The sequence below is a fragment of the Centroberyx gerrardi genome, chromosome 11 (assembly GCF_048128805.1).
Source record: "Centroberyx gerrardi isolate f3 chromosome 11, fCenGer3.hap1.cur.20231027, whole genome shotgun sequence".
In the NCBI taxonomy this organism is placed as follows: Eukaryota; Metazoa; Chordata; class Actinopteri; order Beryciformes; family Berycidae; genus Centroberyx; species Centroberyx gerrardi.
The window spans coordinates 17,806,856-17,823,338 of record NC_136007.1 but is presented as its reverse complement, the minus strand read 5'-3'; the positions used below and the strand labels follow the sequence as shown (position 1 = coordinate 17,823,338).

Sequence of the window (16,483 nt, the reverse complement as noted above, 5' to 3'; positions counted from 1 at the left end):
TTGTAATATAAAATGTTAGTGCACTTCAGCGAACCACAGAATAGATGGATTAGGCTTCCTTCTGGTCGAACAAATTCCACTGTTTTAATTAAAATAACACTTATGGTTGCCCTATGTCTCATATTTTTACAAACAGTATGTGTGCTCTTCTTGCACTGGAACAAATAGCATCCTCTGGCCTCATAGACTGACTTGATCCTTCATAAAGATCCATCATATTGCCTTTGAACAGTTTGACAAGCTGTTTTGGTCTAAACCAGGATGAAATGTTGCCTTCTCAGAAAGAAAAACCTACCTTTTTCAAGTGTATTATATTATTTTTAGGAACTGAAATTCATTATCCACTAATAGGTACCATCTTCCTTCAGTTTTAATTAATCAAACAGTACTACAGGGCTAGGTCAGCTGAAACGTGAATGTGAATGTGCTGGCACACTGGTAATCACCACCTCACATCTGAAATACACAAAAGTGCCTGAATATCCCTGATTCAGACGCCACTTATTATCCACCAAGATCGTAAATCCTTCTACAAACCACGGGGTATTATATTGTAACTATTGATCTGTGGGAACTCAATCAAGATCTATTCTTCATCTGATTGCAAAAAGCAGATGGCAAAATGAGAACCAAATCTAGTAATGACTAGATTGGAATCTGCCCACTTCTATTAGAAGCTTCCATTACAGTGTGTTCATGTTGGAGTGTCTCAAATGAGCATCGCTTTCAGCTCTACCAGTGGGAAATGTGATGCACGTATTATGAATTAAAACTGGTGTTAGGCATTCTTAAACATGGTGTGATAGCCTACATGTTCAAACGACTGATGCCATTTCATCCCACTTCACGGGAACACACAATGCATACAGTTATTACACACTTTGATGTATGCATTTCAACCACAGCTAACTTCCATAAAGCACCTTATGAAAACCTACACAACATTTGATATGTCAATGGTCATGTGCTACAAAACAATTTTAGCCATGTGTGTGAAGGTTATTGACTATGATGTATGCCACTGTTTCAATTCTCTCTTCCCAGTCACCTATAAGATTGTATGTATTTTCTGTGTGTAACTCAATTGGGTGCAAATTCAGATTCAGTCTTTTCTTACAGAGGGGAAAACATTTAGCCCAGAAACCAGTTTCACAGAATATTTGTCGCTCAAGTACTTTGTTGTGCCTCTTGTTGTCCCATGTTCACTCCTCTCCTAAAACAACACGTTTATTTTCTTCACAATTAAGATTGATTATTATGTATTGGTTATGTAATGCTTTTGACTTTGAAACTGACAGAGAGACAAACAACAAATGACTTCAGCTGCAGACAGAAACATAGAACAGCTCAGTACTTCCTTCTGTTTCTTTGCTCATTTTAGATGCATACATCCCCTGATCATTCCCTTTTCAAAGGTGATCAACTGTTTTTGTTTCCATATGACTAAAATGCATAAAGCATATACAAAAAGAAATACTGATATAGGATCACATTACTATATGAACTTCACTTATGACTTAAAGAGACAAACTGGTCTCTGATCAGTATTCCTTTTTGAAGACACTTTATGCATACACACCCTGTGCTCACGAAGGGAGTGGATATGCTGTATGATAAATTGTTTTGTCTCCTTTACCATCTTCATCTTATTATCCTGCAGCCCCCCTCCGTCTCCTTTTCCCCATGTGTGTGTAAACATGACAATCCCTCTTTCTCCCTCTTAAGTTCTATTTCCCAGCACCACACTGCGCTATTATAATAACCCAATTGCTTTTTCTGCTGTGGGACTCGATGGTATATATGTTGTTCTGTAGGTCTCCCAGTAGATCCTGTCTATGCCTGTCTAGTGGAGACTGAGGTGAAGGCAGAAGATGCTGAAACTCAGGGGAAAGATCTGCACTTCAGCTGCTTTGGCCTTTTCTCTTTCCTCTCTTCCCTCTCTCCTAGATCGTCCATCGGGCCCCACTCCTTCTATCTGCCTCCATTTTTAACTCTTTAACTGCGCTGACATCATCCCCCCCTTGCTGCATCACTGCTGAATCTAAAGCAAGCTAGTTTGAACAGAGGAACCCAGTGCATGTGTGTGTCGCTGAACCTATAAACACATACAGCATGATAATTCAGTCTGCTTTTAGCTCATGCCCTGTTAACAGATTGACAAAAATCAAGGTCCTACAGGGGATGAGCCTCGCAGAGAACAAATGTGTTTTTCTGAATGAACCTGAGCACTGGAAACGCAGCGTCTGGAAGAGCAAAACAGAAAGGTGATATTTATGGATTTATAGGCCTTTTGGTCGTCATTTCAATTCATGGCTATTTATCACACGTGTTGTTTTGTTCCCGAGACTCACCGTATCGCTCCTGATTACACTGATGTTACTGATCCTTGGGGATGTCAACTTCAAAAACAGAGTGTTTGTGGGATGGGATTGATTGAGCAGTTTGTGTGTGAAAGGTTGAACCCCTCTTCCCCCATCTTCTATTACTATCCCAACTAAATAATCAGAATTGCAGCGGGACTGTAATGTCAACTCCAACATTCAGGAAATACTTAACCGAGAGAAATCGTATTCTGCGTGACAACTGGTCAAACTGTGGGCTGATATGTTGACTCTTTTGAATAAACATGTTCTTACATCTTCACTGTGGAATCATCTCAAATCAGTCATGGAAGCATCCCCCCCTTTTTCCTTGCCAAACACAAAGCAGGATATGATGTCGATGAATACTGCATCTAAAGAGCGTGTGAATCAATAGGAGGAAATAAACAAGTACAAGTATACTTTCAAACTATGCCCATGAGAATACCGAATGATAAAATGTACAGAATATGTCTACTTTTTCAAACAATCAAAATGAGTAATGCATACCTTTGACTCTTTATCTAATAATGCCCTAGCTCTAGAACATGTTCTGACACTCTCCGAAATCACAGTATTTTTCAAGACAAAATCATATCTACAATAATCAGCATTTGTTTTTAACCATAATGAAAAATACCCCCCGAGGACGTGTTCTAAAAATAAGATGAGAAGAGAAAAGGAATAGAAGTTTGCGTTGACTCTGGGGCAGGAACGCAGCGGTCTAACATCCCATCCACGAGGCCTTCTAATGGAGACCATTAGGCCAGAGCTGATGTCTGATAAAGAGAACGATATCACTTCAAAAAACCCAAGGAACAACACATAATCCAAACAAGGTTGCTGTACATAGTAGAACCGGAGATTTCCGTGCATGTTATCCATGGGTAATGGGGGTGGGGGGTGGGGGGTGGGGGGGGGGGTGTCAAGGATCTCACTCAGCTGATGCCTGAACAGACAAGCCACCACTGATTTCATGAGCTGCAGTAGAGGATTCTGATTACAATAAGTATCAATAAAAAGTCAATGGGACTCTGAGACATCTTTTCTCTCTCAAGAGCTTTCACTTTCTTTTTTTCTTTTTTTCTTTTTTTTTTTTAGCAAAAATATCATGCAGTCTTTAGTTCCAAAAACCCCATGGCGGGATCTCATGTTTGTTTGTTTGTTTGTTTCAGGAGGAAAAAGAAACTCAAAGCCTTGAAATTCTTCTCTCACAATTATTCTTAAACATTCAAGTCATCCTATTAATACTTTGTACAGCAGAAAGGTCCTTCAGATTTCACACGTGTATATATAAATATAATATATAGAAATATGCATATACATATGTTCAACTTGTATATGTGTATACATATTTTGGAACTGTATCAAAGCCAATTTAATGTGCTCTCAAAATATGGCCCATGATTCCTAGTGGGATGCACATCAATTCACATAGTACAACCAGTAGATTAGGTTGAAAAATCCAAAGGTGATGGGGAAAATGACCCGGGACCACTTGTCAATGGTGCTAACATCTGCCAGATTTGGGATTTTCAACTTGAGCTTGGAGGAGCGTCGTCGTAGCCGGCAGTTGGCCCGGCTCCGCATGGCGCTCCGGTCCAGCGAGTGGTGGCTGAAGCCGTCCCGGGGGGCCATGGGCTTCCTGAATTGGACCCCGGAGCTGTCGAAGGACATGACCGAATTCCGAGAGTCACTGACGCTGCTCCCCACGTCAGAAGGCATCACTTCGTTATTCATCTCCAGCGTGGTGAGGAGGATGTTTCCGTAGGCATCCACCTGTTGGGAGAGAGGAGAGATACTGGGGGTCAGGGGTGAGTTAAATGTCTCGTGATAGCCCCAAATTCCCTTTACTACTGAAGCTTATATTACCCCTCCCACCCCCCCAAGGCTTTCAAGCTAAAGCAAAATGCAGGGATGATATGGAATGTATTTTTTTTTTTGCATGCTTCTTTCTAAATAGTTAACTCATATTTTCTTTTTACAGAAATCTAATAGTGATTTTTCTCTTGCATTAAAGTGACACAAATAATCTGACTTTATTTTGACCGCTGTCCTACAGCTCATATGATTTCTAAATAAATGTACCCCAACTTTTCTTTGTTCCTCGAGATACAGATTTCTTCGCTGTGTAAATGACCTGAAGGTGTTGGTTTGAAACGGCACGGAAATGGAGTCCTTGCAATGTGAAAGAAAAATGAAGAGAACATTAAAACGCCTATAAAATACTGGCAAATAAGCACATTTTCTAAAAATTACACAATGCATAAGACATAAAGTTAACAGGAACAACTTTGAATAAGCATAGCATTTAGTACTTCACACACAAAAACATGGGGGCTTCATTCAGTCTGACCATTTTAGCTTCTACCATTGAACATTTTCAATGCCTTCTCCTGTATTTTGATGTTTTGTCCAATTGAGATGAAAGTTGGAAAATACATGTTAAAAAAAAAACACAAGGTAGCAGAGTGAGAATGAATGAAGCCTACAGCATTAACGTAGACAACAACCTAAATAAGAAATGAGAATGTTTACACCACTGTTGAACTAGATGAGTCGCTATCTCAATGAAAAAGGCTATGCTCAATAAAAAGCAGTCAGTGCTTGAGGGAAAAGCAATGGATGATGGGTGGTGAATGCATATTTGGCTGTGGTGGCATCAGTATGCTTCTGGAAGATTACTTTGGGGACTATATGTGTCAGGCTTTGAGCAAAATGACTATGGCTAGGAATCTGATATGAAAAAGATAGTTGTTTTACACTTGAACTCTGATTGACATGGAGAAGCAGAGTGGAAGAGAGAGGCAGCAGATGAAGATGCAAACCTGTTCCCTCAGGCGCTTCTCTTCGTATCTTGGGCGCTCGTTGTTGGCTTTGTTCAGCCTCTCATTGATTTTCTTCTGTTGCTGGGGGCCCCGGCCAAAGAACACGTAATTTACAAAGGCATATTCAAGCAGGGCCAGGAACACAAACACAAAACAGCCCATGAGGTAGACGTCGATGGCTTTCACATACGGGATCTTTGGGAGAGTCTCCCTAAGGTGGGTGTTAATTGTTGTCATGGTAAGCACCGTTGTCACACCTAAGTACGGCACACACAGAAACAAAGAATTCACAATGAGACACATGTTGGCACGGGAAGTTAAGTCAAAGTTATATTTCACTTTGGTAAAACATTTATTCTTTTTAGCATGCATTCATGAATGAATCATCATCTGACCGAGGTTAGTCCAGTGGTGGCTGCACTATGAAACTCACTGTCATCCGTTCAGTAAAAGGCTGATGTGCCAGAACATGCTCGCTTCTCATAGTTAGGCATATGATCTTTGAATCTGCCACAACTCCATATGGCCAATAAACTATTAATAAGGCTGTATTGTACGATGCATCATAGTCTGATTCAAGTTTTCATCAAAAGAGCTTCAGATGCAGAACTGTAAAGCCTTGGAGAGTATACATATGATTTACAAACATCTTGTGATGGACAGTCAGGTAACTCAAAAACAATAAGAGTTTGCATTTTCCACTGGCATGAATGTATCTCAAAGTTTGATTTTTGTTTTTATTTTCATTTTTACAGAGACAATGCATATTAATCAGCATCATTGTAAATGTGCCAGTATTAGCCAGACGGCTAATTTTCAATTGTTGTTCCTGGGCATTATGTTAAAATAGCAATTAAATATTGGACAGGACACTGTGACAATACTGCAATTACAACATGGGCCATGTAAACACATTAATCTAATTATGTCAATTTGATAAATGTCATAAACATTATAAAAAATATTCAGATTGTGATTGAATCTTGTGGAGTAGTGTGACATTAGTTGTATTATTTGATGGTTGTTAGGATGTTTACATACTGTATATATATACATATATAAAAGGAGTAAGCATGTCTCTCTGTTCTGGGATTGAAACTCATCACTCAACTTGTTGAACTGTCACTTTCAAAGTTACTTTCAGTGTTTACACTCGGTCTTTATGCCTCTCAAGCATTAGAGCTGGGCGACTTCCATAGGCGCAATATGACCAAATGGAAATCATTAATGCTGCTTGTAGCCTATGGGTGTCTGATTGATGCAGTCAGTCAGTAATCACAGTACGAAAAATGCATGAAGGCAGGAGTATTGACAGACCATTCATTTTCCCCTGCTAATGTAAACCGCTTGATGAAATTTTAATCAAAGTAAGGACAATAATTTGACTATTGTGTGCATGAAAATGTAGTCAATGTTCAGTGTGACAGCAACACACTTTAAGTTACTGTGACAATGTGGCAACTTTAAACAACACAGTGGTGTCTGAGTCTTACCCAGGGCCACCCGAGCTGCAGAGGCATCATAATTGATCCAGAAGGAGACCCAGGAGAGGATGGTGATCAAGATGGAGGGCATATATGTCTGCAGGATGAAATAGCCGATGTTCCTCTTAATCCTGAAACTCAGCGACAGCCTTGGATATGAACCTTAAAGGAGAGAGGATGGAGTGATAGATTGGAGAAGTGGAAAGCAGGGAAAACACATCAGTAAAAATGAGAGAAGGGGGAAATGTTGCCACAACTTAAAGAGTTCCAAAGTCTGCACTTTGACAACGCGCAGGGTAGTCATTTCTCCATTTGTTCAGATGGAGCACTTAATTTCCCCAAAGCGATGGATTCCTTTCCAGGGACAAGTTCGATTCCAATTAAACATGGCAGAAAGTCGCAAACACGGCAGATTTTTCTGCAACCCCCTATCTCAGCAGGCAGCTCCAGCATCCCTCTGAGAATTGTCACAGAGAGCTGCTCTGCTTTTCTTTAGCACTTTCTCTGTCCTCTAAACATTACCAAAAGGGCATTTAAAAAGGTGCGTAATTGGAATGCGTGTCTTTACAATACACGAGTAAGGAGAATATATATGGTTGCGAGGTGCAGTAAGTCATTGTACATTTTGCAAGGAAAAATGTCAGCTGGTTGTGGCAAGACATTAATTGGTCTGTTGAATATACTGTAATTCAAACAAGCACAACAATAAGATGCTGATGCAAAAAAGCAATATATATCCTCAAGCCCGGCTCTCTCTGCTTCAGCTATAGTGAGATATTTACAACTATGGAGACAATATAAATTGCCATATATATATATTGTTATATTCCATTCTATATATTCTATCTAGAGTTTTCGTACATGCCTAATTCATCACCAAAAAAAAAAGGCTTAAGATAAGCATGATGGTTTTAATCTAAAAGGCTATCTCCTATGAGGAACACACAGTGACAAATGACCTCATCATCTCCAGGATCCTGTAAATCTTTTAATGAATCAATACCTTAGCATACATATTTCATCAAGTCCGTGACAAACAAACAAGAGCACACCAATACATCCCAGATTAATGGTGGTTAACATTACTAAATGTTAATAAATTACACCTAACTGAAACATGGGAATGACGCTTACATTTTATTTTTGTCTCCCTCTTGGAATTGTGAAGTTATTTATGGGGTAGTAAGGGTCGGCTGAAATGAGATTACTGCTACATTCACCTTTTTCCCCCCCCTGAATTGCTTGCACACTGCTTTTTATTGTTTTTTATAGCTTTGTAAGCTCTTGTGTTCGGGGCGAACTTCCGACCCCATGCAAGATTCCTAACCTAATCAGTGTATGAACAATATTGCTATGCCATTGTCTATGAAATCCGACTATGACAATTCTGCGATTAAAACATGGATCATAGAACTGCAACCATGCTGCATACCACCATGCTCGAACACACACAACTATAGACTATTGAATGCTGAATATATAGAATGATATGTATAGTCTCAAGTAAGTCTTGCACAGTTCCTTTGCTCTGTATGTGAGGTCCTGTTATCATTGTGTGTCAGTTTGTGCTGTAATCCTTGTAAATTGTCAATATGTCTTGGTCACCAAGTCCAATTCCTGTATGTTTATTGTGCATGGTAACTGAAGTGGGTCTGATTCTGATAGAAACGCCTTAATCTAATGATGCTACTTTCAGTGTCTTTCACTTCTGTTTAAACAGTCTGAGTACAAGTTTACCTGTAGTTACTGAGAAATGTGTTTTATACTTCAGTTACACTTGTCCATTTCTTATGAACATGGCCTATGTGGAAATGGCCAGCTACAATCTGCTCCATTAAACAAGCAAATTGTCTTTCTATACTTTCCAAATATAATAATGTTCCCAACACTGACAATGATGGATTTAATGCCCCCACTCACGGTGGAGAGACAGATGCAGAGGTGTTATGATTTATAGAGCGAGTACAGTAACAGTAATTTGTGAATGCAATGGACACGTTCGACCCCGTTAGGTTTTACGACTGAAGGCCTTACCTGTAGTAAACCTGACTTCTCTGGACACCAAGCGGATGTCCACAATGGAGAACTGAGGTAACTCTAGCTTGTCAACCCCCGTCACGGCGTTGTCGCCTCCTTGCCAGAAGAACACTATGTCATCTGTGGTATATCCATCTGTGTCAAGGTCAGGGGGAGTTGGCAGAGGAGTAGAGAGGGGAGTGAAAACATGAGGGGTGTAAGTTCAATGGCAAAATCAGTAGGCAGACACAACCATTAAAGTTAACCATGTTTATATTGAAGCTCTGCTGCAGGAGCATCATGTGTGGAGGTCGGTTTCACAAATCAGAACCTTGTTTACATCTATTCTATATTGCCTATACATTGCCTATTCTATAAGTCATTCAGAGCTCAGCAACCTCACACAATATCAAGATACTTGTGATCTTTATAGGTTGCATACTTACATCCTAAGCAGAAATGAGGGAACCGTGAACAAAAAGATCAGCAGTAAGTTTAATTTCTGATAGTTTTAAATACCCGCAAATTAAAAATGACACTCTGCCCTTTAATGTCACAGTCACTCTATCAGTCCACATAAAAAATAATAGAGTATGAAGCCAAAACATCATACAGTACGTCGCTCTCCGGCACAGCTTGTGAGCAGAGCAAAGCAAAATGAAACTCTGCTCCCCAAGCATGAGGCTGCGCAAACACGTCACTCTATCAGTCACTCATCTTCCTCTCGTCCGCAGAAACACTCTTTGCTCCAAAAAGGAAAAAAAAAAAAAACAACAACTCTGTATTTGCTTCAGGTTTTTTTTTTTTTTTACTATACCAGCTGTAAGAAATATGCCTGTTAACTTCACAACGAAATCCATGCTAGGTATAAGCATCATGTTGGCTTAGGGCAAAACAGCACCAGCAGACATTATCATCATCACGCTATTATTAGACGACCAAGGAGAAAATGTAACTTTCATCAAGCCATCTAGCTAGCTTGATGCTGTCTAACTGGCCTATCTTTGTCTTTACTGCATATTCGTGCAGCACATCGTGATACAGTAGGGCAATACATCCCTTTAGATTGTAGAAAGAATGCTGCTGTCTACACTTCTCTCTCTACTGCCTGCTCATCACTGTTTTTCAGTAACTTTGATTTAATATCTGCAACTTCTCAAATCAATCCTTGTATTTGTCACATGGCAGCTGCATTTGGGGCTGCAGGCAAGCAGGGGATGATGGGAGGAGAAGGGGTTTTGGCAGGGGGGGTTCTGGGTAATGTTTCTGTCAAAACATGCCCATTTGCAGCTTTGAGGGTAGTACTGCAACAAACCGGAGCAATCGTTGAGTGATTCACAATCCTACATACTCCAGACTCAAGTTAAAAGTGTCTGTGCTCCCCACTCCGCTGTCCAAATTCTTCCGGAGCTGCATCACTGCACGCTTTATGGAAAAAGTTATGCATGAATATTTATTAACATGCGTCACTTCGTATTATTCTCCTGCACATTCTCAAGAGGTACAATATAACTGGCAATGGAATTAAGTGTGACCTCAGCGGTAGATTTATGTCAATAGGCTAGTTTATGCATTCACTGCAGAGCAATTTCTCAGTCCGAGAAGTGTTACTACATTTCACATTCTACTACCCTAGTTCCAGACCCGGATGACATTACACTCACTAGGGGACCAGGATTCATTACCTTTAAATCTCTCTCTGAGGTTATAGGGTAAGGAAACGTGACATTGTCCATGAAATTGAAACAACCGGCTGGTCCTTAATCAATCAAATTGATAGTTAATGTGCTCTATTCCCAGCAGCGCAGGGCGTTCCATGAGCATAAATAGCAGATATTCTTGCAACTTTTAATTCACAGCATATCCATATTTCATTCCTTCCTGATGCCCCAAGGGTAAAGACTCTGCAGTTTTATCATGAACAACAACAGCAACAACTATGTGGTATATTGAACGGGCATGTTGATTGATGGGGTGGTCAATGAAAATGATCAAGCAAATACAATTTTTAATTATACCACTAGCATATAATTCTCCTGGACATGATTTATCTAAATTAAAGCCTTTGAAAAATTGATGCAAATCTTTTTTTTTTTATTTATTTAAATGATATTGTTTAATATCATGTCACAGCGGAATGGCTTGTTAACTATTCACCCAGAGTTCAACAACAAAAAGCGGCATTATCTTAATTATACAACGGGTAGGTTCAGCCAAGCAATCTGACTGCGCAAAGATGCGTTCCAGCCATGCTGTTAATTCCCATGAAAGCACCACTAGCCATACTTTATTGGTTTTTATGCCAACAACTTGTGATAAGCAGGGAGCTAGTCAGTGATTTCAGTCACAAATTTTTCCTGTTTTCTCCTTTTTTTATTCTTATGTATGTATACCTCTTGGAAGAAAACTTTTCAGACAATACACCTGTTGGTAACAGCATGAAAGACATAAGTAGAACTACTAAAACTCAGCCAAGTCTCATACCTGTAGCATCACATTATGGTCTTAACCATAATCACTGTGAAATATACCCTCTCAGGTATTATTGCTATATTAAACACTGTTTCTTGAAAGTAAATTCAACAGTGGCTCTTGGTCTAGAGAGCCAAGACGCCTAACTAGCAGTGTTGTAACTCCAGAACAAGTCAAATTTGTCTGCATGAGACAAAAGAAAATGAAGAGGCGAAACAAAATCCCATTCTGTCCACAGTGTTTCAGATTATTAGACAGAATTGAACTTGTTGATCAGTGGGATAGTCTTGCATGGGTGGTGTTACATGAGCAGATAGCTAATACTGTTCAGTGAAAGCCCAGTAACAGGAATGGAATGGAGAAGAGGAAGAAAAAGCAGAAAAACCTGCAGTATGCAATCCTGTATGTGGCTTTTACCTATAAGCCTCCTTTGTTCTACCTTCTCTGATGTTGTTGTACCTGCAAAGATTGCAAACTAGTTCTATTGATTAGAAAACAGAGATCTGAGTTTTTTATAGTTTAAATACACTACTTATTTAGGAATTTAGAATATTGTTCAGTGTTGTCAGCAAAACTCAAAAGAGATGCATCTTCCATTCTTCTCCACCAAACTGACTGAAATCACTGACTATACCATTGTAATTGATTTTGACTTTGTACGTGGTTCTCTATTGTTTTAATGTCTGTGAAGCACTTTGTAACTGTTGTTTCGAAAGGTGCTATGCAAATAAAGTTATTATAAAGGTTATTATTATAGTGTCACAAAACCTTTTTTCTGTTTCTATGACAAAGATCATCTATGTGGCGGCCTTTTTTTTCTACACAAATAATGCACTGCATGTACAGTGGGGCCCATCTGAGAACACCTCAGCCTAGTCATATCAATCAGTCCTCAATGATTGATAGGATCATTTTTGCTGATAAACTTAAAACAATTCTATCCAAAGTCATTTGTGCTGATTCCAGTGAGTTACAAAAAGATGCTATGAGTTTTGTGTGGGGCGCATGAACATGAGTCAGTGTAAATGCTCACAAATATATTGATTAAAAATGACCATTGAAGATAAACATGTGGTGAGTGTGAGCAAATATGAAACTATATCGATTTAGACAACGCATTAGGCCCATGTGATTTATGGGTTCAGAACCATGGCTATGGTCAGGTGAGGGCCCCCAGAATTACATTTTGCTTGTGCCCTTCAGAGGTCCAGGGGTGGCCCTGTCCATCTGTCAGGCTGAGGGAACAGTAATCAATACACATCACCGAGCACTTTGAATGTTTTCTTCATTTGTCAAAGCAGTCATTGGCTTTGGAGTTAACACATGTATAACAAATGGCACACATAGGGACGAGGATGCCAATAATTCCACAAATGGCTCCTTTAAAAGATCTAAATGATCACCTCTGCCGACACATGGTGTTTAAAATGGCTCCAGAGCCGCAGATCGCAGCTTCGTTTCATATTCCATGATGAAATGCTTAGTAAAAAAACACCTAACTACCTCTAATTTTCAGAGGTACCATGCTGTGATTTTAAGGCAGTGATAACTAGTATAAACGTCTCTCTGACGTTCATGTTAAGATGCTTTGGAAGGCAGCTGTAAGTTAAGGGAAGAGGGGTGAGGAGGTTCGTTTATGAGTGACGCATGGGGTGTCCAGAATAGATTCGTTTGCGTTACTCACAGCTTTCGATTTCCAGGGTGCAGTTCTGTTCGTCAAGAGGATACCTCCTCAAGTCCATCATGCAAGCAGCGGTAGTGGTTATTCTGAAAAAAAAACAGGGACAGCAGAGACTTAGACAGTGCCAAAATACATGGGATGAGGACATACGCACTGTTGATAACCTGTCTTTAAAGGCAATTTTATGGCATTTCTGCTTAATTTGATGGTGAAAAGTAGAAGAGGCAGGGAAAGGGCAAGAGAGGGACATGAACTGGATCCAAAAATGCAGCAAGAGGATGGCTGAGCCAGCGGTATAATAAACTGTTATAAAACTTACTCAAGCCATAGCTCTTTAAAAGTCATTATTTTGCAGTTGTTTTGTGAAAACATGGAAGGGGGAGCGGTAGTTCAATAATTCACTAACTAGATTTCTCTTTGTTATTCTGAGAATATTTTGGCAATACCACATTTATTATCTCAATAGGTTTCAATGGAAGTAACGCTGTGAACTAATGCTACTTTGCTGAATCCATTTTGCATTAGGTGTGCTCAAAGACATTTGAATGCAAAATTAATGTAGCACATTAATTTTCTCTACCCGCTTAAACCTTTTCAGGGTCATGGGAGCTGGAGTCTATCCCAGCATGCATTTGGCAGAAGGCAGGGAGACAAGCTGGCCAGGTCGCCTCTCCTGTAAGTTAAGGGAGGGCCAACACAGATAGACAGATGATCACATTCATATCTATAGGCAATTTAGAGTCTCCGATCCACCTGACTTGAATATGTTTGAAATATGAATGAATATGGAAGAGTCGGGCCAGGGATCAAACCCAGGTCCCTCTTGCTGTGAAGCAACACTGCTCACCGCTGAGCCACCAGGATTTAATGTTAATACAGGCCTTGTGACAACCAAATTCATGCTGCAAATTTGCACCCAAAAAAACTTGATGAGGCGGGACCTCAATCTCGTGAAAAACTCTGGCCCTACCTTGAAAATTAGTTTTATGTTCATTTTTATTTTCTCACTGTAGCTTTATCTAAACAGGGTTGCCTTATGATAAAAGAATTTTACATTACTTCCAAATCCTGTAAACATAACACAAACATAACATTGGTTATAGCTGGTTGCAAGTTTATAGTTTATACTCTTTCCAAATCTGAAGAAAAAAGATACCCGTTTGCTTTCTTTAATTCATGCAGGTTTATCCTACTGTATTAGGGAGGCATGAGTTGATGAAGTCAGTGTAAGCCACAACAATATCACCCAAAAGCCCTATCAGCTCTATGCATACAGCTTGGTGATGTTCTGTTTTTGAAAAGGTGAAATAATGATGATTTTGATTATTTGAGTCTAACATTCTTGGGGAGCAATGTGGAGAGTTATTGTCTTTTATTTGGATCACTCTCTGCTCTGCACCTGTATGAGATTTTCTGGATGTGCGTTTTTATTGCTACTTCCTAGAAGTGAATTTCTGCCAGGTAGGTTTATAAATGATGTATGCATAGCAGTATATTCAATTTCAATAAATCCAGTAGCCCAGGAAAACAGCACTGGCCACAAATTATACATAGGAGTCTTTGGCATTTAACGGAGATATTTACTGGTGCAGCACATTTTAGTAATTACATTTGTGCTGTTCATACCAGCTGGTATGTGTTCATCATACCAGCTTTCACTCGCTTTCTGCCCTCCTGTGTAAATGAAATAGAAAAATTAATTTTCAACTCATCATCTCTGTGTCAGAAGCCACCAGCATATTCACAGGGGAAGCTCGATGTGCACAGTTTATGTTGCAGTGCATGTTACAGGATGACGCGAAGTGGTATAAAGATTTACCATTTAAAGCACATTTTACATTTTGGATAAATTATGTATCATGCTTTGGCCAATGCCACCGATGCTGCTACAGTCTGCTGTGTAACAGATTTACATCAACGTAGCGAACAAAGGCACACAAAAATCTACGCGTACAGAATTAGTAATAGATAATGAGCTGTTTGCATTTTGAAAGATATTGCTTAAAGACAGAGAGCGCTTGTAAATTGGTCATGGTGGGGTGAACAAAGTGCTGTCTGAGGGTAATTGGAAAACAAAATATGGTCTACTAAAGTCGACTGGGTCAGATTAACACACAGGCATGTGGGGCTCCTGGGCCCGTGATAGTAGAAGGCACCAGAAGGTTAGAGAAAAAAATAAATAAATAAACAAAATGTGTCACAGCTACATATTTATTATTCGCAATGACACTGAGCTGCATTCTGCTGCACAAGCATTAAGCTGCCCAAGCTGCATTCTGTTCTGCTATACTGTACGTCTCTGCTGTCTCAAAACGCTCCTCTACTGAGAGTGTACAGCAGGGCTGCTACAGATACACAGTATGAGCGGACAACACCATGCTTAATTACATTAATAGGAAATGTCACTTGGCAATCAAGTTTAAAAAATGCATTTACAGCCGATTGCAAACTCAGCTGCAGCTATATTTTTCAAAAGTAGTTATAAAGTAGTCAAACACCAGAAATATCACCAGCAAACATTGTATAGGCTGTATAATGGACAAAGTTGCTAAATTTGCTATGCGTAGTAAAGGTCTGATTTGTATGAAGTGTTGCCACGGCAGGTTAGTCAGTCACATTCTCAGCAGTGATGCAATTAAAGTAAAAACTGCACTCAATAAGCATTTCTTTGCACTGGATATTTCAAGTCAACATTAATGACATAGCCATTAATAACATCTATATCATTCAGAATTGATATGCATATTGGGTGGTATGCAGTTACAGTAACTACTCAATAAGTCTAATCACAACAAAATGTAATATAATGGAAGCTATCTGTCTACCAACACATTATAACCAGGGCCCATCATGCCTCTACCCTACTGTCAATAGAGACTGCATTTAAACTGCCACAAAGGTTCCTAACCAACCAGGATCAAAACGAAGGCATGCCATTTTGGTGTCATCAAGCCGTGATTCCAACTTTGTTTTTTGGGGGTTTTCTTGTTTGTCTTTTACCTCAGTACTGTGTCATGAGAGGAGGTGTTCACAGAGTTGTCAGTCTACACCTGGCTCAATACTTATTCGAGCTGTGTAAGGCCATTTCTCTACAAATCGTACATTCGTTTGACTCGGCACCAAAGAAATAGGATGTGCTCAAGGACTATTAGAAATAAACTGTTATATATCCACTTTGGGGGAAAAAATCACCTTAAATTTGTCATTCAATATCTCTAAAGAGATGAGCCAGCCAGTATTATCATTTTGTCAACCAAGGACTTAACTTGTTGTACATTGACAAATAGGCAATTCCAACAATATAGGAGAAGCCAGTGAAAAGTTTAGTGGGATGGTATAATAGAAAACATGGGAGAAGCAAATAATCCCCACATCACGGCGGAGAGCAGGAGGAATTCAAATTCCAAATGGGAAAAGGTCTAGAAATAATTCAATTTTGGCCCATGCGCCTCCTCAGTGTAGAGAGAAACAGTTTCTACAGTGTGATAGCGCAAAAAATCACAAACTACTCAGAAAAGAACCATCTAATTGACACTTCAGTGCAAAAAGCAGGGATGCCAGACTTTCACAGAGTTTAGAACAGACAGTGATTATTTTGAAGACAAAAAGCAGATTTAGGGGTTAGGACATGGTGTGATAAGA

The 16,483-nt window shown here is 39.5% G+C and overlaps 1 protein-coding gene across 1 annotated transcript in view; it reads right to left on the bottom strand.

Moving 5' to 3' along the window:
- Positions 1-3,785: 3,785 nt before the first annotated feature.
- Positions 3,786-16,483, bottom strand: part of gabrb4 (gamma-aminobutyric acid type A receptor subunit beta4) — a 66,926-nt gene continuing 54,228 nt past the window's right edge. The window contains exons 4-8 of the mRNA XM_071915213.2: positions 12,845-12,927; positions 8,707-8,844; positions 6,682-6,834; positions 5,189-5,445; positions 3,786-4,139 (exon numbers count right to left, since the gene is read on the bottom strand). Of these exons, the coding sequence (XP_071771314.1) occupies positions 3,786-4,139; positions 5,189-5,445; positions 6,682-6,834; positions 8,707-8,844; positions 12,845-12,927 (985 nt within the window). The remainder of the gene's footprint in view (positions 4,140-5,188; positions 5,446-6,681; positions 6,835-8,706; positions 8,845-12,844; positions 12,928-16,483) is intronic.